Source organism: Gymnodraco acuticeps, unplaced genomic scaffold (assembly GCF_902827175.1).
Source record: "Gymnodraco acuticeps unplaced genomic scaffold, fGymAcu1.1, whole genome shotgun sequence".
In the NCBI taxonomy this organism is placed as follows: Eukaryota; Metazoa; Chordata; class Actinopteri; order Perciformes; family Bathydraconidae; genus Gymnodraco; species Gymnodraco acuticeps.
Genome location: NW_022991238.1, coordinates 65,001 through 88,126, shown reverse-complemented (window position 1 = coordinate 88,126; position 23,126 = coordinate 65,001). Strand labels below are relative to the sequence as shown.

General features: G+C 43.0%; 1 protein-coding gene across 1 annotated transcript in view; it reads left to right on the top strand.

Moving 5' to 3' along the window:
- Positions 1-5,008: 5,008 nt before the first annotated feature.
- sphkap (SPHK1 interactor, AKAP domain containing) overlaps positions 5,009-23,126 on the top strand; it is a 48,831-nt gene continuing 30,713 nt past the window's right edge. The window contains 3 exon segments of the mRNA XM_034239450.1: positions 5,009-5,310; positions 7,857-7,959; positions 12,081-12,191. Coding sequence (XP_034095341.1) covers positions 5,276-5,310; positions 7,857-7,959; positions 12,081-12,191 — 249 coding nt within the window. The 5' untranslated portion in view covers positions 5,009-5,275.

Below are 23,126 nucleotides of genomic sequence, written 5' to 3'. Positions count from 1 at the left end.
CAAATGGAGCTCATTGACCTGCAGTGCAATTCTGAGCTCAAAGCCAAGTTCAGGGAAGTGAATGGGAAAGCAGACAAGCTTGGACAGTTCATGAGAGAATTGCCCCCCTCCTTCCCTGAGCTTTCCAGGATGTTCAAGCGGACCATGTGCCTTTTTGGGAGCACATATATGTGTGAACAGCTCTTCTCCACCATGAACTTCAATAAGTCAAAGTACAGGTCCAGACTTACTGATGAACATCTTCAAGCCATACTAAGGGTTTCAACTGCTTCCTCCCTCAAACCAAATGTGGCTCAGCTGTGTGAGAGGAAGCGCTGCCAGGTCTCTACCAGCAAGGAGTAGGCAAGAGCAACTGGAAATAGTTATGTTGTGAAGAACCGTTCATGTTAAGAAGATGTTGAAGAACTGTTAATGTTGTATTTTTTAATACATTTTTTGTGGAATACTTGAAGCGGCCCAGACTTGCCCAGACTCTACGTCCAGCGGCCCCCAGGTAAATGGAGTCTGAGACCCCTGCTTTAAGGCATCGTAATCCAAGAGGTTTGTTATAATATATATATATATATATATATATATTGGCTAATGCATTATCTAATTATCTCAGTGTTGTCATTGTTATTGGCATCAAGATACACTTGTATTATCTCAGCGCTGTAAACAACGTGTGTCATGTTCCAATGTGTTCAAATGTCCATCACTGTCACTCTACCGATAGTTGGACAATGTAACTGAACTTTAAAAGACACTGTACTTATACCTCAGAAGACACACTGGAGACTTTGATATTTCCATGGAGACTGCTCGGGGAAAGTGTCTACATTTCTCCTTTACAGAGCGTCTTGTTCACACGAAACAGCAGCATGTCTGCTGGAAAAGGAGCACTCGAAACATGTTCCTGACGTCGGTTTCTGTGAGCGTGTTGAGGGGCGAAGACAGGTCAACCATGAAATCTGCTGCACTGACACTGGCAGAGCACCTGTCTGAACAACAGGGCAATTATAAAAGTGGTATTCACTTCTTCTTTTTTTAAAGTAAGAAAGGTGTCCCAGACTATCAAAGCCGGGGTCTCATTTGAGTTGATCAATCATTTGTTATGGTATTTAGACACATTCATGCAGGCAGAGGCTGCCAGGTGACACCTGCTCAGGGAAACTAATGGCGCATTCCCACTGCAGGGCCTCGCACGGCTTAGTACGGTATAGTTAGGCCTTGGTAGGCCAGGGGCAGTAACTATAGTAACGCAGTGTAGGCGGAGCCGTGACGTCATCTTCAATGCGAAACACAAAACCAACCTCAGCCGTTAGCTGTTAGCCCTCAGAGCTCACAGCTCCTCATATCTGTTCAGAAACTAGACAAAAGTTAAACAAGTACAAACCACAGACTGCCTGTGTCATGGCGAATACAGTCGCTGGTTTATTTATGTCTGTATAGGCCGTTGTTGTGAGTGTGGACGGTCGGAGCATATACTGCGTTAGCTTAGCCGATCTCCATTCAGAAAGCACGCATTTTAAAAGGTTTTTCACCTGCCGTCTGTCTGCAGACTTGTCAAAGCATTAATTCATGGTTTTTACTAACCGCTATCAGTATGTTGTTACTTCGGCATCATTTAAAAAAATAAAAAAATCACGGTAAAATATGTTAATTGTGTTGTTCATTTCTCTCACTGGCATACTCAGCCCGATTGTTGGCCCGGAAAGAACCTCGATTTTGGAGAGCCAGAAAACTGTGAAAAAGTACCCGCTAGCCGGAACTACGCCAAGTGGAAACGCAACCAAAAACGGGCCGGGCACGGCACGCTTAATTAAACCGTGCTCCACACTGTAGTGGAAATGCGCCATAACATTCACACACTGTTAGCCATCAGGAGCATTTGGGTTTAATTATCTTACCCAAGAATACATCAACATGTTGACTATAGGGCCTGGCAGGGTCGTGCACAGACATTTGGAGGGGCTATTGCTCTAAACTGGAAAAAGGGCCTCCCCCCCGAAAAAAAATATGAGACCAAAACGATTATTACATTAACTAATTTGAACAGTCATTCACATCATCATCTCATAACAAAATAAGCTAAAGCAACTACTTGCATTCGGTGACTTGATTTTTAAAATGAAAACCAGGGACATGTTTTGTTTTGCGGTCCATATCTCATTAAAATATCTAATGTTAGAAACTACTAAAGAAAAAATGGGGACAATCAATGTAGTTTGACCATTGCAGACATACTGACAAAATAGGGCTTCTATAATTACCTTAAATAAACTCACTAATTAATTAAACCAGTTCAATACGCATTATTCTTATCATTCTTTATGAGCGCAGTAATGTGTAAGGTATTTCTCACCCATTTCATCAACACTTCTCTAACTTCTGGTCACTTTCCAAACAGTCTCAAGGAGGCAAGAGTAAACCCTCTCCTAAAGAAACCCGCTCTCAACCCGTCTGATGTTATAAACTACAGGCCTGTCTCTCTCCTCCCGTTCCTGTCTAAATCACTTGAACGCGCTGTCTTTAAACAACTCTCCTGTTATCTCCATCAGAACAACCTTCTGGATCCGCACCAGTCTGGTTTCAAGGCAGGTCACTCCACAGAAACTGCCCTCCTTGCTGTCACTGAGGAACTGCACACTGCTAAAGCAGCCTCCTTCTCCTCTGTCATCATCCTGTTGGACCTGTCTGCTGCAGTAGACACGGTGAATCATCAGATCCTCCTTCGCACTCTCCAAGAACTTGGAGTTTCAGGCTCTGCACTTTCCCTCCTCACCTCATACCTCAAAGACCGCACCTACAGGGTTACTTGGAGAGGGTCCGAGTCCGACCCTTGTCAATTAACTACAGGGGTCCCTCAGGGCTCTGTTCTTGGTCCCCTCCTCTTCTCCTTGTACACAAACTCGCTCGGATCTGTCATTAGCCCGCATGGTTTTTCATACCACTGCTACGCTGACGACACCCAATTAATTCTGTCCTTTCCCCGCTCAGAGACCCAGGTCGTCGCACGCATCTCTGCTTGTCTAGCTGACATCTCTCAGTGGATGTCTGCTCATCACCTCAAGCTCAACCTTGACAAGACTTCCGGGAAAAGATTGTCCCACTCTTGACCTAACAATCAACATTGGCACCTCTATTGTTTCCCCGACTCAGACTGCAAGGAATCTGGGTGTGATCCTAGATAACAATCTGTCCTTCACTGCAAACATCGCTGCTACAACCCGTTGCTGCAGATACACGCTTTACAACATCAGGAGGATACGTCCCCAGCTGACCCAGAAAGCGACGCAGGTTCTGGTCCAGGCTCTCGTCATCTCACGCCTAGACTACTGTAACTCCCTCCTGGCTGGTCTACCTGCATGTGCCATCCGACCTCTGCAGCTCATCCAGAATGCAGCGGCTCGTCTGGTCTTCAACCTTCCTAAATTCTCCCACACCACGCCGCTCCTCCGCTCCCTCCACTGGCTTCCGGTAACTGCTAGAATCCACTTCAAGACAATGGTACTTGCGTACCATGCTGCGAATGGATCTGGCCCTTCCTACATCCAGGACATGGTTAAACCGTACACCCCAGCACGTGCACTCCGCTCTGCATCAACCAAACGGCTCGCTGCGCCCTCGCTGCGAAGGGGACCCAAGTTCCCATCAGCAAAAACACGTGGGTTTGCTGTCCTGGCTCCAAAATGGTGGAATGAGCTCCCCATTGACATCAGGACAGCAGATAGCTTACACACCTTCCGGCGCAGACTGAAAACTCATCTCTTTCGACTCCACTTCGAGCAATAGAACTATTAACAAAGCACTTATATACTATTAAAGGACTGGCTTTTCTAAAGCCAGTTGAGTAGCACTTGAAATGTTTTGGCTCTATGAAACCTGATGTACTTATATGATTCTGTTTTCTTCACGTTTGTATTTTGTTGGTCGAACGCACTTATTGTAAGTCGCTTTGGATAAAAGCGTCAGCTAAATGCAATGTAATGTAATGTAATCTAATTATTTATTTAGTATTCCATAACTTAATAACAGAGATGGTCAAATTAAAGTAGAGACATGGCAGAAATCCTACAATGAAGCGGGGCAGTGAAGTGTTCTCTGAGAGAGGGTGATCAAGAGAAGAGAGCGAGCGGCCCCGTCGAGGGAGTTTACCATGTAAGAAGAAGGAGAAGAAGAAGAAGAAGTAGTAGAAGAAAAATGAAGCTGGTGTGTTTCCCACAGCGAGACACTACAATACTAATCGTGGGCTTATCATGGTGATTCGACCACAACAGAAAGAAGAAAAAAAACTCTCCCTCTCTCCAGAGGGGCAGGTCAGCCAAAAAGGGGAAACGGACCGTTGCCCGGGCAACAATAGCCCGTACCTGTGCACGGCCCTGGGGCCTGGGATCGAACTCACAACCCTCTGATTGGAGGATGACCGAACTATCTCAAAGTTGTTGATTTAGCTAAAAAATAGAAATATATGATGACTCTAACCGGAGAAATACAGTTCGGGCCCAATGTGACTGAAACCGAAGTAGTACTACCATTTTGCCAATACTGTTTCGACGCCCTGTGTTCTTCCTGGGAGCTTTGAATCAATTGATTAGACTTTGCTGGTCAAAGGTAAAGGTCACGGTGCCCTTACAGAACCTTTATGGCCATTACTCATGTTGTGAAGACATATTGGAAAGACAAGTAAGTAACTGCAATCTCTGCTTGGAAGAGCATAAAACACAAAACTCATAATTCTAGTTTAAGATATAATGGATATATTTAATTAATATTTATTTATCCTTTGTCAGTTTCCCACTACTACTGCTACTTCTCTGATTTCACTTTTACTGTAATAAAGACATTCATCAGTAAACACAGACTTCAAGTGGTTCACTTTCGTTACCATTTGATGTATGGGATCAAAACAACTACGTACTTGTGTGCGTGCATCTGCTTGTAGCCTGCATGCGTCGACATGCGCGCGCACTGTCCATATATCCATGCCCTCGCTTGCGTCGAGCAGCTCATTACAGTTTGGATCCATGCAGGGCTCTGGCACTCCGCGGAGAGACGCGCAGGGCAGGTGGTGCTGCTGAGACAGCGCTCAGTCCATCACAGCCCCCCCTCCCCCCGTCCAGTCACCGCGAGGCAGTGTTGGATTCCTTCAGTGCTCAGTCAGGGATGCGCATCTGGACCTGAGAGGGTCCCGGGGACATTTACGCGTCGAGGTGCTCCGCAGTACCTCTCCCTGTTCCCCACAGAGGAAATACTCGCACCGGTTGAGGACAGTTTGGCTTTTTTTTTTTACAGAATGGCCGGCGCAGAGTGCCTTCTTCAAACGCCGAGGTAAGAGACTTTATTATCCCAGGATGGAAAAAAGGTCGCTAATGTTTGGAGCGTATTCCCAAACAAAACATCTTAAATCGTACGTTTGATATTCAATAGTGAACTTTATATTTTGTATGTTGCATGTATGGAGCCACTATATTCTCAAGCAATGGTGCGATTATTTTTGTGTAGCACCCTTTTTAAACATCATATTCTACATTATGTGATATTTCCAAAGACACTGGAATGAGGTGGTTTGACGTGGACGTTATCTCCTGTCAGTGCGAAGTGTGCCAGTTTGTGTTGGGGGGAAAAAGCGCACCAAAATCCACGCAGAGGGTTGCAGTAAATCCGCTTTCACGGACGACTGCCAGTGTTTGTGCAGTAAACAAGATGTTTCAGCATGCCTGACCTCACTCATACAATGTGGGGCAATGAAGAAAAGTGTTTGAATGATAAATAATCACACTTAGATGTGTCATTAAGCTTAGTCTCTGTAACAAAACATGGCACATTTTGTATTATTAGCAGTTGAACTCTTTCCAAAACAGTCACATTGAAAAGTTGCTTGTTTGCGCATGTTCCCGCTGGCCTGGGGATATTCAAGCTTTCACAGTAAATCACATAATTGGACCCGGGCAGTCCTTGAAAGCCAAAATACATTTCATGGTTTAATGGTCTGATTGCTGGGTACCTGCGGGCCCCGGGAGCACGAGAGTGCACCGACCTGGCTGTCAGTCAGCCGCGTGTCGTGATGGGAAGGTCGTTATACGCGCAAAGATCAGAAGTCGTGCGTGACGAATCCATCCCTGGTCATCTGCAAAAAAAAATTGGCGGAAAAAGCTCCCGATCGGCATGAGCAGCTTTATTTTTCCAATCCTTTCCACTTCCTTCTTTTGCAATGTCGTTTGCTTCCAGTTTTCTGCATGCATTCAACATAATCACTGCAGAATCGTGCGTGTTTGGATTCATGTTTTGATATGTGTGCCTCGCAGATGCATCAGCCTATTTAAAGCACATCCACTTATCTCCAGTACATCATATTTTTTCCCCCTCAAATTAACCGGACATTTACAGTAAACTCATCATTTCTTGTGACACAATTATTTACATCAGGCATTACTGCAAATAGATCCAGTTGTGTTGATCCCTCTGGGGTTTAAAGATGAAATGCTTTTTAGCTTTGAAATACGTGGATTACAGTTACAAAAAAAGAAAACCAGCTGCTCCTATTCAAACATGCATCCAGCCTCTTTATTTTCCAAATTGATCCTCATTAATGCCATTGCAGATAAGCTTCGACTTGGCTTATCTCAGTGAAAGCATGCACAGAGGATAATGACGCCTTCCCGGGGTTTTGAGTTGTGTTGAGACTCTGAGAGACAGTCCCACGTTGTTGAGTAATGTTGTCTTATGCACCAAAGGAAGGTCGTACATTGGGTTTACATCCTTTTTCTTCTTCTATAATCCCCTGTTGTCATTGCTGTGGGAGTCAAACGACAGCAAAGTGCATTTTTGCAGACGTGATATCCAGCACAAACTACAATTTGCTGCAACATGCATGTGTCCTGAGCGTTTTCACGAGGAGTGAGAAGACCTCCGTTAAAGAAACCTTGCTACAATGACTTCTCATAAATAATAATGCTATAAAAAGGTTGTCACATCCAAAAGCATTACAAAAGCCCTTTTGCCCTCTTTAATAAATGATGGGAGGTGACACCTTGGTTGGCAGTAAATGTCAGCAGCTATTGCACAAATGAACACATCAGGAGCGTCACACAGATGCCTATTTGTATTTAATTGTGAATTTTGAATGTCCATGTTTGTACTAGTGTTTTCCTTCTTAAAATGTTTTTTAAATATTTTGAGATTTGGTTGAGCGGGGTATACTTGTACTTTTACTAGTCCTTTATTAGAGATGTGTCTGTTGTTTGTGTTTGTTTTTAGTGTCAGGATGGAACCCTTGTCTTTTTATCTGCAAACAGAATCTACCTACGGGTACAAATAAATAACCTGAACCTGAATGTTCCCTTTGTCTTAATTGGGGCATTAGGGGCAGTTGTCTCGAATATTGAGTGTTATATTCAGTACGACAAAACCTGGTTAGTCCTTTGGATGGGTGCCACCGATATGAATATGAACACGTGACAGGAGACGGCATTGAATATGGATTGTTACCATAGAATCGGAGATACAGGGTCCCACGATTTAATAAAGTTAGACTAGTCCTCCTTAACGCACCAGTCAATCCTCAAATTAAATACAGAGCTTAATCCCAGGTCAAATGTTCGTTAGAGGGTCTTGAGCGTGTTTTCTCTCCAGTGATTGTGATGTTGTTAAATGTTTGTTTTCCTTTGATCATTTCTTAATATGTGTCCTTGTTTGATGTTGCTAATGGAGCTGCTGTGATGCAAGTCAAATGTGACCTGTCACAGTATTATCGTATCGAGATGTGCTGCTCCCATGCACACTTCTGATCCAACACACTGTTTGTTTGTTTTAAAAGAACACTTGACAGGAACTTGCTCTGACAAAGTCGTCTCTTTGCCCTTTCTGCCCCGCAGTAACTTCCAGTCGTCAGCCATGTTTGAAGGCTCTGAAGCTGTGGAGGTGGGGGGGGGCAGCACGCAGAGCACCGCGGCCTCGTCCATCAGCGCCTGCAAGAAGGTAAAATAATGAAAGTGTCTATCTATCTCTGTGTGTGTGTCCCTGTGTCTTCTTCTTTCTCTCATCATGTGTGTGTGCACCTGTCACTCATATCTGCCTCCCCCTCAGTTTATCTGCAGAGTTTAATTTCCTCTCGCGGGTGCTCTGACACCCAGAGGTTGTGCAGTGGGAGGAACAGCCCTCAGGTCAGCCCAGTAGATTTATCATCCAGCACTGTGAGAGCAACAGGAGGGGAAATAGCACAGATCAGTGGGCTGAGGTGGAGAATGGATTGAATTTCCTTTCAGATTGTGCGTCTCTTTGTGTGTGTGTGTGTGTGTGTGTGTGTGTGTGTGTGTGTGTGTGTGTGTGTGTGTGTGTGTGTGTGTGTGTGTGTGTGTGTGTGTGTGTGTGTGTGTGTGTGTGTGTGTGTGTGTGTGTGTGTGTGTGTGTGTGTGTGTGTGTGTGTGTGTGTGTGTGTGTATGTGTATGTGTATGTGTGTGTGTGTGTGTGTGTGTGTGTGTGTGCTCGCTGATGTGTGTTCCTAATTAGCCGATACCACTCATGATCTTAACTGACTTCCACTCCAGTGTCCTGTAGAGGCACAAGGTGATATCTTTCTCATTATTGGACCTCAGGCTCCGCTGACCGCTGTGATATGACATCAGCTGAAGCTACGTCACCTTCACCTGGCTAAAGGCAGGCACAGATGGTCCTATCCTCAGGGTGCAGGCACGACGGGGCATGAATTGTCACTAAAAATACACAGAGAGAACATGCGTAATATCCGTCACATGCCGGAGTAACTGCAGAGAAATTGATCTATTAATAGCATGTGACTGTCATCCCTTAACTGCCGTACATGGGTAGCGCTAACTCTCCTTGTTTACTCTATTTTTACCTTTAAAATATCAATATTTTGTTTAACTATTAGCAATAGTAGTATTTCTTTTATTTCTATTATTATTATGTTATGTATGTTTTTGAATTAAACGCATGCACTTGTATTTAAGTGATGTCAGTCCATTTTTTTAAATTAAATTAATTATTTTAGCATCGCTATTATATTCGCTTTTTGTTGTTGATGTTGTTTTTGGATTCTTGCAATGTGGACAATTAAAAAAGACAATGGTATAAAAGGAATATATACCGTATGATCAAACCCTGTGTGGTAACCATCAAGGGAATCTTTAAAATGGACTCTTGTTAATACAATATCATTGCAATTGAGAAGCCAATAAAATAAGTGAAATCAATAGTTAACGACAAATGATTGCGTCAGTGAAGCAGTCCCTCCGTCATTAACAAAGGCAGCTCAATAACTTTTGGCTTCGTCCTGAGGGCTTCATTAAAGTGTCCCAGGGAGGAGGCAGCTGACAGATTGTTGATCCAAGGACACTTATCGTGGAAAAGAAGGTCCTGGAGAAAGGGCCATTCATCCCAGTAACCAGAGAGGGAACACATTTGAAAGTGGATATGTGACTAAGCGAGTGTGTGTTAGTCGTAACTTAAAACCAGTTGCTGTCTAGAGCGGGATAGGTGACATGCACGAAACCCAATATTTGCATTATTATCCTCTTGAAGATCCTGCAAGCATGACTCCTTCTTACTAGTGAGCACCGTACAGTGAGTCACACAGCTTTCTAAACAAGAGAGCAACTATAATGTTTTAAAACACACCTGCTGTTAAACACAAAGACACTTCAGGGGATTTCTGCAAAAAGGTGACCTGACTGTTTTTTACAAGTCTTTTTATTTCATACAGTATTTCGTACAGTAATCGATGCCATTTCATGTATATTGTAATATCACAGTACACTCACTACACTCCCCCCTCCCTCCACCCGCACATGCCCACACGGGCGAAACCAAAACAAAATGCTTATCAATATAACTTAAACAACAGAGCCATGAAAATAAAATAAAACAGAAAAGGAAAAAAACAAAATTATTTAACTAATCAAGAACAACGTTAATGAAGGTCATTTTTTAACGGTTATCTCGATCTCTTACCGTAGCTACTGCAGCTATTCCCATGATACTGTTTGAAATATGATGAAGCCATTTACAATCATATTTGACTAGTTATGAAATAGAAGATTGACATTCAAAATAAAAAATGTTTTCTTGTTTTGGTTAAAAATAACATGTGTTTGACCACAACTCAAGACATATAATAATTACAACAATGTCACACAAATATTTACATTACATTACATGTTACTTGTTAGACGCTTTTATCCAAAGCGACTTACAATACTGTGGGCAATCCCCACAGGAGCAATTTGGGGTGAAGTGTCTTGCCCAGCAACGACATGCTGACTGCAGTGGGGTTTGAACCTGTTCCGAACACCAACGCACAACCCACTGCGCCACACGCCTCCCCAATTCTCACACACTTTATCTATAAAGTCTATACAACACTTGTTCTAAGTCGCTTTGGATAACAGCGTCTAACAAGTAGCATGTAATGTAACACTTCATCCTACTCCTTAAAACATCTGAATATTAAGGATTACAATACTTTTGTTTCCCCTAAAACTAGTCATTTCTTTTTGTGTCTCAAGAAAAACACTGGAGACAGGAGCTTCTGATTTCGAGTGTTCAATCGCAGTCTGTCCCCTCATTTATTTATTTAGGTTGCATAATAGTTCAATGTTGCTCTCTGCAGCTGGTTCGTCATGTTCTGGTTTCTCCATGTTTTTGCACTTCTTGGAAATCCAGCAGTGGTTTGCGAATACACAAAGATGTACAGTATGTGCTGAAGTGGAGTCTGCATGAGAGGATTCCTCATGCAGACTCAGATAAACATGGTTACTAAACACCACTCAGCACAAGATAAAAGACATACATTCATGTACTACGCTTTAGGGTTACATTTCTTAAACATTTAAACGACCCTTTAAAGGTCCCCTATTATACTGTTTTTCATTAATATATTACAGGTCTCAGATATATACAGAACCTGTCTCTGATTGGCTGAAACACCAATCAGATCATTGCAGCATTACCCATAATCCCCTCTGTTTCAGCCCTGTTTCCAAAGTGCTGATTCTCTGTCTGTTACTTCAGATGAAAATAAGGAGCCCCTCGATCAAAAAGAGAGAGAATCTTTGTTCCTGAAACTTTCAGAGTCTCTTTCCACAGAGGAGACACATGTTGATGTAGAAGAGACATGAAGAAGAGGGGACACATGTTGATGAAGAAGAGACATGAAGAAGAGGGGACACATGTTGATGTAGAAGAGACATGAAGAAGAGGGGACACATGTTGATGTAGAAGAGACATGAAGAAGAGGGGACACATGTTGATGTAGAAGAGACATGAAGAAGAGAGGACACATGTTGATGTAGAAGAGACATGAAGAAGAGGGGACACATGTTGATGAAGAAGAGACATGAAGAAGAGGGGACACATGTTGATGTAGAAGAGACATGAAGAAGAGGGGACACATGTTGATGTAGAAGAGACATGAAGAAGAGGGGACACATGTTGATGTAGAAGAGACATGAAGAAGAGAGGACACATGTTGATGTAGAAGAGACATGGAGAAGAGGGGACACATGTTGATGAAGAAGAGACATGAAGAAGAGGGGACACATGTTGATGTAGAAGAGACATGAAGAAGAGGGGACACATGTTGATGTAGAAGAGACATGAAGAAGAGGGGACACATGTTGATGTAGAAGAGACATGAAGAAGAGGGGACACATGTTGATGTAGAAGAGACATGAAGAAGAGGGGACACATGTTGATGTAGAAGAGACATGAAGAAGAGGGGACACATGTTGATGTAGAAGAGACATGAAGAAGAGGGGACACATGTTGATGTAGAAGAGACATGAAGAAGAGAGGACACATGTTGATGTAGAAGAGACATGAAGAAGAGGGGACACATGTTGATGTAGAAGAGACATGAAGAAGAGGGGACACATGTTGATGTAGAAGAGACATGAAGAAGAGGGGACACATGGTGATGTAGAAGAGACATGAAGAAGAGACATGAAGAAGAGGGGACACATGTTGATGTAGAAGAGACATGAGGAAGTGGATGTTGCACAATAGGTGACCTATAATACCACATCTGTATCATCATCATCTGTGGTGTGATCTCCTGTACTGATCATTGGTCTGTGTGCAGGTGCTGTGCAGCAACAGCGTAATGGACTCCCCGGAGTACTGGCTGAGGAACGAGAAGGCTCTGTGCCGACTGGGCCTGCTGGACGACGACACGGAGGGCAGCTGCACCATGGTGAGTGAGCATACGGTGCACCAGGAAACACTTGCACCCTCATGGCAACAAATAATGGAGCAACTCATCTAGTGTGGAGTCTGAAAGCTGCAGGAGGCGCGTCTGTGGCTTGAAATGACAGCGAGGAATGAATATAAATACAGAGATGATTGAGAACATTCTTCACTCTCTGTCTTTTGGATTGCTTCTGGGCGTGGAGGTGGTGAAAAATGTTTTTTGCTGCAGGTTGATGGTGCTCCTTCGCTGCCGGAGGGTAGCCAGTTCTTGAAGGTTTGGTGTGTCACTATGTGTGTTGAGAAAATGTTTTTAGGATAATCAATAACCACTTGCATTATAGAGTCAACTGTTAGATCTCACATGCAATCATCCCTGATTAGAGACTCTTTAGTTTGGTGGTAGACAAGTGAAAACGTGCTACAACAGCCTCAAGCACTAAAATGTAAGTTTCATTGGCTTATTTTAATGTGATCGCATGATTACTAGCTAGCTTACGGCAGATCTGCCATTATATATTGTAAGTAACAGTGCTCCGGTCCCAGCTGTGGGTATACATCTTTAGTGTCCTTGTTTCAGTTGTGTTTTGAGCTTCTTGCAGCGTTTTGTTAATGTAAGGCTTTTAGTCAATGCTGCTCACGTTTCGTCAAGTTGGTGAAGATGTTCCTCATTTGCATGTGTTTTGGCACATTTGTGTTTTTATTTATGCATTGTTTATGAAGCTGCTGCGTGTTCCTCCTAATGGAAGTTGTTCTTCGTCTCCGGCTTGAGTTTCGATGATCAGGATACATGTAGGGATGTCCCGATCACCTTTTTTTGCTCCCGATCCGATTCCGATCATTTGATTTTGACAATCTGCCGATACCGATTTTTCCCGATCCGATCTTTATGCAATGCATTAAGAGAGAGAAAAGGTAACAGATACCGGCTGGTCATCCAATGCGATGAGTTCAGCTATCTTGGCTGTTATTTCTTTGGCCTTTTCACTGTTCTGGGGCAGTTTCTCTTTCCTTTTCAAAGTCTCTGAAAGTGTCGGTTGTTTCAGTGCCGTTCCCCGAGTGGCCGCTGTGCACTCGTCGTGTTGTTGTTGGTGTTTGTTTCTCAGGTGGCGTATTAGATTGGTCGTGTTGAACGTAGCTCTGTTCTTTCCACCACGCGGCACCTCTGTCTTGCAAACATTGCATCTGGCTGTTACACTACCTTCGCTTTCAATTTTATAATACTTCCAAACTCCTGACATTTTCTCTGTCCCGACTCCCGAGTCACCAGCTGAACGTAGCCTCTCGTTAGCTTACTGCTACTATTAGACACTGCGCCCACTCTGTTGCTTTGAGAGGAATAAGCAACCAGGTCTGAACAAGCCCAAAGGAAGCAACACATACATGATGTTGTGTAATTTTAAACCAAAACTAAGGCCTCAGGATGACTTTAAGACGTGAACATGGTCATTTTTGTTTTGTAACATTAAATAAAATTATTAAAAAAAATTATTCAAAAAAAAAAAGAAAAAAAAAAGATTCCCGATCCCCGATTTATTTCTTACGATCCCGATCTTCTGAAAATCACGTGATCGGCTCCGATCCCTGATCATCTCTAGATACATGTATTTATTATCCTTGCAAGAATGGAAGAAGTCATCACATACAGAGCATCAGCTAATTCCCCGAATAGTGTCCTTCACATGCTGATATACAAGAGAGGGAGTTACACAGTCACAAGATGGAGGAATACCGGGTCAAAGCAGTATTCTATGTTTAGTTCAGATTAGCTAAGGCCTGTGTAAGCAATAAACATGACAGTCATATGCCTATCTCCCTAGGCCTAGGGGCTGTGTCATCATGTTAATCGTTGAACATAGCTATCGTATATTCAGCACAGTGTCTCATGAGCACCTTCTAAGTAATCATACATCCGGTTAGGTACACAGTTGGGTGATTCTCACGAAACCACCTTTGGTCATGTCTGTGAGGAATTGACAGACAAAATTACAAAAATAATCAAAATAATCAATTCTATATCAAACTGCATTGTGAATTGTATGTGGTACTATTGCTATTTTTGTAGTTGAGGTAGTAATTCATATTTTTTTCACCATTTTTCCATGTAGAAATGCATTACCGTAATGCGTCCGGAGTTTTTTTTTTTACATTTAACCCCAAAATATCACAATAAATCTGCACAATTTAATACATACATAAATACAAAAAAATGTTGAAATGGTACATTCTTACTGGTAATATAATTATTTTGGGTCTAAGATTTATGAATTAAAATATTTTTGGATTAATATGTGTGTCCGGAGCATGTGAAGTTCATTACCGATGCACTGCCTATTTGGCCCCATTACAATTCCTGTTTATTTAAATTAGTGTTTTTTTTACCCATGATGCATTGCATGGAAGAGAAGATGCAAGATGGCTACAAGGTAAGATGTCCTTTCAAGGTCAAGCTATTACAGTTAGGCCTTTGTTATCATGTGCTACTCTGATATAGAAAATAGTACATTCAGTATTTTCCTAACAGAAGTGTTTTGGGCCGTGTGTTGCACCTGTCGGCCACCGTACGGTAGACTTCTGTGGTAGAAACAGCATGTTGATACAATAGTGCAAATTACTTGTTGACTTTTTTGATTGACCAGCATTTGCTCTAAAGAAAACCTTAGAGACATTTGCTTCAAATTATAGGCATCCCAAAAAGGGAAAACACCTTCTTAGGTATATTATCCTGAGTGCCTTGACTCTACAGAAAATGTTACCTCTAATGCTGAGAAAACTGCTGTCTTTGTTGCTAGCTCTCTGAATGCTTGTGTTGTGCCGTCTTGGAGATGCGTTGGCAGAAGACATTTAAATAATATCATTTCCCACAATCGCTTTGCTGGTTGCAATAAACCAAAGGAGTCTTTTTCAAGTAGATGCAATTTCATTCTGCTGAAAGATTGTGAAAAGATAAATTATGTCTCAACAGGCAATTTATTATTGGAAGATTGTTTTTTGTGGTTTATTTGTGTCACTACAGAAACCATCATCTCTGCTGTAATACAAACTCTGAAATATTTCCATAGTTTGACTTTCTGCTTTGATTTTGAGAACTCTTGTTGGACTAAAGCAGGGGTGGCCAACCAATCAGAGGTAAAGAGCCAATAATTGTCCTGTGTTACTGCAAAGAGCCACATCATACAGTACACACAGGCACACATGATGGGTGTATGTCCCCCGACCTCTCTCTCCTTCTCTCTTTTGCTCTCAGCCTTTCTGTGTGCTCTCTCACTCTCTTCCTCTATGTGCCCCTCTCTATCTCTCACACATACAAAATGAAAATCTAAAAATGAACAATAATTGACACACACACACTCACATACAGAAACACATACCTCCGCTCAGCCAGATTTCCTATAAATGTCACAGTCCATGATATTGACAGAAATTGACTTAAACCTCTCCTACCAGTATTAAGACCAGAGGCCAGTTATAGTCAACCATTAATATTGTGTCTCACACACAAACTCTCAGTTAAAAACATTTGAAAAAAGTAGTTATCTTACTATGCATGTTGCTTCTTGAAATGTGCAGAGGATGTGGAAGGGGCTCAAATGCATGAAAGGGCACATTTGCGATCTTTGCGACTTTTTTCTCCCTGTCTGTATCTCACACACAGATTCATGACAGTTATTTAAAAATGAATGAAAATAAATAAAGTGTATTTTTGTTAATTCTCCTCACATGACATCTCAACTTTTACCTAACCCTCTGACCAGTGGCGGCGCCAGAGATTTTCTCTAGGGGGTGCTGTGGGGTAGCTTGACGTTTCATAGAGGGTGCTCAAACATTAAGGGTTTCCCATTAATGCACCAGCACTACAGTTGAATTTTCTACTGCAACACTCCCCACACGCACACACAGTGTACCCGCGACTGTTACAATGAAGGCTCGGTAATCAGCTCACGGCATATAGGTGTAAGCAGGAGTAAAGTGCTATTTTTACAAGTGGTGTGTGGACCTCACCTCCTCTAGTGGGAAGATTTTTTTTTAAATATTGAAGTTAAAAGCATCAATCTGGTGCACTTTGAGAGCTAAATGAAGAGATCTATGGATATACTGTATCTCTCAACATACATATGAAACAGAACTGTAAACAGATTTTCTATTTCTTTATAGATATTTTACAAATCACTCCCCTTTTAAAACAAACCGTTTGAGACCCACTGAGATAACTAGACTAAAGTTAACTATCTAAACACTGAGAGTCCTTTACTTCACCTGAGCTGAGGTTATCTGAGACTCTCCGTCTGACAGGAGAGAGTTCTCCCTCCACCTTGTTGTTGAAAAAGCTCCTTATATCCGTTAGCTTGGCTAGCTAGCACCAGATGTTAACCACAACGATCTCCGGTAGATACCCACCGGTGTGCGAGCTCTCTCTCTCTCGCTCGCTTGCGCACGCACACAAAATGGCTCGTGCCACACACACACAGAGCTTGAATGAAACATAGACCCAGAAGTAAGCTACTTGTACTCACGAGGCCTATTATGTGCAGAATCCCTCTCGCTTTCAGTTGGTTTTGATTGAGTGTCCACATGTGGACGTTTAAGGACTAAAAAGCGATCCATTTGTCACTTTGCTGTTAGCAAATAATGTGGGGCTCCAGCTAACAGGAAGTCACTCAAGTGTCACAAAGTAATTTAGCCTATGGGTAGGTCAAAAATCTAATGGGTGCTGGCCATTGGCCTAATCATATCACCTGTGTTGGCTTTATGTTTTTGGTCAAACATTTGTTTGTTTCACATTTGCATTGATGTAATCAATAATTTTTCTGATTTAATTTAATAAAAATAATAATAATAATTTTCGGGAAAAAAAAACAAACAACATATTTCTTGGGGGTGCTTAGGGGGTGCTTTGGCAATCCTGGGGGGTGCTTCAGCACCCCCTAGCTCCCCCCTGGCGCCGCCCCTGCCTCTGACTGACAGAAGCTCTGCTGACAGAGATGCACTTTCTCTCTTGTTTATTTCTTTACCGCGAATCACCACATTCGGAAGCCCTTCTGCCAGTAGCCAGCTTTCCGGGAGCAGGCCTTCTCACATACACATATACAACTGCAAATTGTTACCGTTTTGATTTGACAACATTATATTGAGTTATTAAGGTTTTATCTGAGTTATATTTCTGCCAATCGGAAGCAGATCTCTCCCTTCACTGTCACATGGCGAGTGCAGTAAAGCCCGCCTCCAGTACTGCAGGATCTGCATTTTGAGTGGCTAAAGCACTTCTTTGTTGAAAACTCTGTGTAACGATTGGGCTGGAACTTGTGTGTTGTTAACCCTTTGTGAACTGGGATACATATGCGCAACAAAAAAAAAAAACACAATTACAATTCGATATGAACTGAGGAGCCGCAGGTTGGCCACTCCTGGTAAAGTGTCTGGACTCTCAGCATGAAGACGTGCTTGTCGTCTCAACCTCACATGGACTTTCCAATTCGTGCCGCAGATTTGTTTGTTGGTTAACAGGAAACTACCAACATTTGTTATCGTGGTTGTTAATGAGCCATTTTCAGGCTCTCGTCGCCTTCTCCTCGGTGCATGCTGAGATAGATTACATTACATTACATTACATTGCATTTAGCTGACGCTTTTATCCAAAGCGACTTACAATAAGTACATTCGACCAGGAAGACACAACCTTGAAGAAAACAGAATCATATAAGTACATCAGGTTTCATAGAGCCAAACATTTCAAGTGCTACTCAACTGGCTTTAGGTAAGCCAGCCCTTTATTAGTATAAAAGTGCTTCGTTAATAGTTCTAACGCTCGAAGTGGAGTCGAAAGAGATGAGTTTTCAGTTTGCGCCGGAAGATGTGCAAGCTATCTGCCGTCCTGATGTCAATGGGGAGCTCATTCCACCATCTTGGAGCCAGGACAGCAAACCCACGTGTTTTCGCCGATGGGAACTTGGGTCCCCCTCGCAGCGAGGGCGCAACGAGTCGTTTGGCTGATGCAGAGCGTAGTGCACGCGCTGGGGTGTACGGTTTAAACCATGTCCTGGATGTAGGAAGGGCCAGATCCATTCGCAGCATGGTAAGCAAGTACCAGTGTCTTGAAGTGGATTCTAGCAGTTACCGGAAGCCAGTGAAGGGAGCGGAGGAGCGGAGTGGTGTGGGAGAATTTAGGAAGGTTGAAGACCAGACGAGCTGCTGCATTCTGGATGAGCTGCATAGGTCGGATGGCACATGCAGGTAGTCCAGCCAGGAGGGAGTTGCAGTAGTCTAGGCGTGAGATGACGAGAGCCTGGACCAGAACCTGAGTCGCTTTCTGAGTCAGCTGGGGACGTATCTTCCTGATGTTGTAAAGCGTGTATCTGCAGCAACGGGTTGTAGCAGCGATGTTTGCAGTGAAGGACAGGTTGTTATCTAGGGTCACACCCAGATTCCTTGCAGTCTGAGTCGGGGAAACAACTGAGGTGCCGATGTTGATTGTCAGGTCAAGAGTGGGACAATCTTTTCCCGGGAGGAAGAGCAGCTCAGTCTTGTCAAGGTTGAGCTTGAGGTGGTGAGCAGACATCCACTGAGAGATGTCAGCTAGACAAGCAGAGATGCGTGCGACGACCTGGGTCTCTGAGCGGGGAAAGGACAGAATTAATTGGGTGTCGTCAGCGTAGCAGTGGTAAGAAAAACCATGCGGGCTAATGACTGATCCGAGCGAGTTTGTGTACAGGGAGAAGAGGAGGGGACCAAGAACAGAGCCCTGAGGGACCCCCGTAGTTAATTGACAAGGGTCGGACTCAGACCCTCTCCAAGTCACCCTGTAGGTACGGTCTTTCAGGTATGAGGTGAGGAGGGAAAGTGCAGAGCCTGAAACTCCAAGTTTTTGGAGAGTGCGAAAGAGGATCTGATGATTCACCGTGTCGAATGCAGCAGACAGGTCCAACAGGATGATGACAGAGGAGAGGGATGCAGTTTTGGCAGTGTGCAGTTCCTCCGTGACAGCAATGAGAGCAGTTTCTGTGGAGTGACCTGCCTTGAAACCAGACTGGTGCGGATCCAGAAGGTTGTTCTGATGGAGATAACAGGAGAGTTGTTTAAAGACAGCGCGTTCAAGTGATTTAGACAGGAACGGGAGGAGAGAGACAGGCCTGTAGTTTATAACATCAGACGGGTTGAGAGTGGGTTTCTTTAGGAGAGGGTTTACTCTTGCCTCCTTGAGACTGTTTGGAAAGTGACCAGAAGTTAGAGAAGTGTTGAGGAAATGGGTGAGAAACGGTAGAATATCAGGAGCGATAGTCTGAAGGAGGTTTGAAGGGATAGGGTCCAGAGGACAGGTGGTAGGGCGGGCAGAGGTAATGAGGGTAAGAACCTCACTTGGAGAGAGAGGGGAAAAGGAGGTTAGTGTGTTGGTGGAAGGAAGGTCTGGTGACCCAGCGGTGAGTAAAGGTGAGTCAGAAAAAGAAGAGCGAATATCATTAACCTTTTTTTCAAAGTGGGTAACAAAGTCGCTTGACAGTAGTGAGGAGGGGGGAGGAGCTTTTGGAGGGTCCAAGAGGGTGGAGAAGATGGAAAATAGTTTTTTAGGATTGGAATAGGAAGATTGGATCTTATCTTGAAAGAAAGTGCTTTTTGCCTGAGAGATCGAAGCAGAGAAAGAGGAGAGGAGAGCTTGATAGGTTAGGAGGTCGTCACGGTGTTTGGATTTCCACCATTTCCGCTCTGCTGCCCTAAGGACGGTTCTATTAGCACGCAGTGCATCATTTAGCCAGGGAGCCGGAGGGGACTGACGAGCCTGCCGAGATGTCAGAGGACAGAGCGAGTCCAGAGTGGATGAGAGAGTAGAGAGGAGAGTTTCTGCAGCAGAGTTTGGAGGCAGTAGTTGGAACGAATCAGAGGAAGGGAGGGCTGAGAGCACCGACGAGGCAAAGGTAGAGGGGGAGAGGGAGCGAAGGTTACGGCGGACAAGTGCAGGATGGGAAGAGATTAGTTTGTTATGTTTGGAAAGGGATAGAGAGAATGAAATGAAGAAGTGATCGGATGTGTGGAGCGGGTTTACAGAGAGGTTAGAAGTAGCGCAGTTCCTTGAGAATATGAGATCAAGGACATTGCCAGCTTTATGAGTCGGTGGGGACGGAGACAGTGAGAAAGCAAAGGCGGTTAACAGAGATGTTAGTTCGTCTATCTTCCCCATCTGGAGGTTGAAGTCTCCGAGAAGTACAGCGGGAGGGCCAGTTTCAGGGATGTGTGAGAGGAGATTATCTAATTCCTCCAAGAAGTCCCCCAAGGCGCCTGGTGGACGGTAGAGAACAACAATGGTTAACTGTATAGGATGGGTTACTGTGACGGCATGGAATTCAAAGGTGGAAGGAGTAAAGTTAGGTAGCTTGAAGAGGGAAAAGCTCCATTAGATTTAGCACAGATGGAAATCTTCAGACACTGTGACACGATTATAATTGTTATTTGAGCTGACATGGAGGGGCAGACTCTGGCACATCCTGTAATTAGATTTTACAAATCTAACTGTTGAGATGATATCTGTAACCATCAAATTCCTATATACACTGCAAAAACTGCAGATCTTTCAAGTTTAATAATCTTATATTTAGATAATACATCTAGTTTGTCTTGATTTGAGTTTAAATAGCTTATCTAGTGCTTTCTATGGAAGATGTGTTGACTTAATTCAAGTAAATGTTACTTGGCTTGTCTTGATAAGCAACTTTGTCTTTATTTTAGTTATGTTTAACTAGATACAAGGGACCTGTCTATAAAACATCCACTTCAAGGCTAAAAAGCCTTATTTTAAGCACTAGTATGGCAAGAAGAAAAAAAAATGAATTTCAAGCATCAGCTCTGCTGTCGCTTCATTAACACTGATCCACACAATGTGTTGGAGAGAAACTCCCTCTTGTATGTCTGCCTTTGCAGACCATTTACTCGCACAGAAACATATAACACACTACAGGAAAGATAAACCCCCCCAAAAATAATAATAAGATAAGACTTTATTCATCCCGAAGGAAATTGTTGTGCCCGAGTTACACAAATACAATAAACACAGCAGCATAATAGTAAAACTGTACCCTAAAAGAGCAGTAAGAGAGCAATTCAATATCTACAGGAAGCCTGAAACATAGACGGTCACATAATTAATGTAAATATTACCAGTATTTAGTAGTGCAAAAAGAAAGTGGTGGCAGTTACGCAATGGGACCTCTTTAAAACAAAGGAGAACATACTGTAATTGGCTTTTAAAAAACATAAGGAATTACGTTACAGACAAAAAATGATGTTATGATTGTCCGCACCAACTACTTGTCTTTTAGATTTCATAAACGTTGTTGGTAGAATGTTATGTTCAGTGAGGATATTCTGGACTGTTTAAAGGTCCCATGTCATGGCCATTTCTACTGATCATAATTCCATTGTTGAGGTCTACTAGAATAGATTTAAATTGTGCAATTTTCCAAACACACATTGGTTTCTCACAGCATCTCTGTATAGTATGTGTATTCACTCTCTGTCCTACACGGCTTGTTGGAGCTCCTGCCCCCCCCCCCCCCTCCCTGTGAGCCCAGTGTGCTCTGATTGGTCGGGACGTTGCTGCGAGGAGCGGACAGGTTTACGGGTCGGCGATACAGCAGACCGTTTACATGCATAAAAAGCTACATAACACACAAGGGGACGGGTAATCACCGGAAAAGCATGACATGGGACCTTTAAAGTACTACTTGGTCTTTTAGCAAGGATTTAAAAATACATCATGATAGAAAGCTTTAAAAAAAAAAGAGAAAGGCTTTTAGCTCCAGAGGACACACACTTAATCCTCACTGTCGCCCAAATCTAATGTGCCACCTTTGATCACTCACTCATTGTTAATTGCAAGTTAAGCATGAATAACATTCAGGATTTTCATCTGTCAGGCGCTCAAAGGCAGCTGTTTTTTCTTTCCTTTAAAAACTGCATGACATATCTTAACGCTGCAGGATTTTTTTTTATAGACGAGAAGAAATAGCATCATCTGAATTTCTGAAAATGAATTAAATATATACCCACGCTTCAGTGATAGCCTAGCAAGCCTGATTCTCCTTCCCTCGGGGTGTAATCAGTTTTCTCACCTTAAGCTGCAAAATATCTCGTCTCTTTGCCATTTCTTGGGTTTTCTGAAATGACACCTCCACAGTCTGAGCAGTGCTATCTGTGACCTCGCTGATCAGAGCCTCAGCTCAGTGATCCGCGTTTAATTATAAGAGCAGGGGGGTCAGCTCACAGAATCAGGGTCCTTAAAGAAATCTTCCCAAGCAGTGATACTGAAACAAGAAGCCATTATCTGTTTCTCTGCAGACTTAAAGATGAATTTCAGCAACGAATCACCATTACATGTGCACACGGCGATCAAACATAGCATGGTTTTAAAGCCTTATATGTTGAAGCCATTCAAACCTGGTTCTGTTTGTCCTTCCAAAAACATTATTTAAGTAAAAATACTTTTTATATTTATTCTAATGTCTACTAACAAACACAGTTTTGCTTTACATTCCCATTCCCCTGCGTAATACATGTTTTTAAAGCATTACCAAGGTAACCGTAATAGCAGTAATTTAGCAAGAGCTGCGGTCTCACACTTGTGTCGCACTTTGGAAGTGTGAGTGTTAAATGTTCCTGAAGTCTTCAGACACCAGCTGCATCGACCGGGACGAGACGTCTACAGAACAGCTGTGCGTTTTATCAGTGTTTTTTTTAAAGATATTCAGATACGGCGGCTCCCAGTATATTCTGATGCAAGTTATGGAAAAAAAGAACCCACTTTATACAGTTCAGTGTGTTTTCTGAGGGGAAATGCTCTGTGCATCTGTCATTAGATAGAGCACTGTGTAGATTCATGTATTTTCAACACGACTCTTGTCCCCCTCGTCATTTTGATCATGTGTGTGGTGCACGTGTGCATTTGGGTATCTACCTC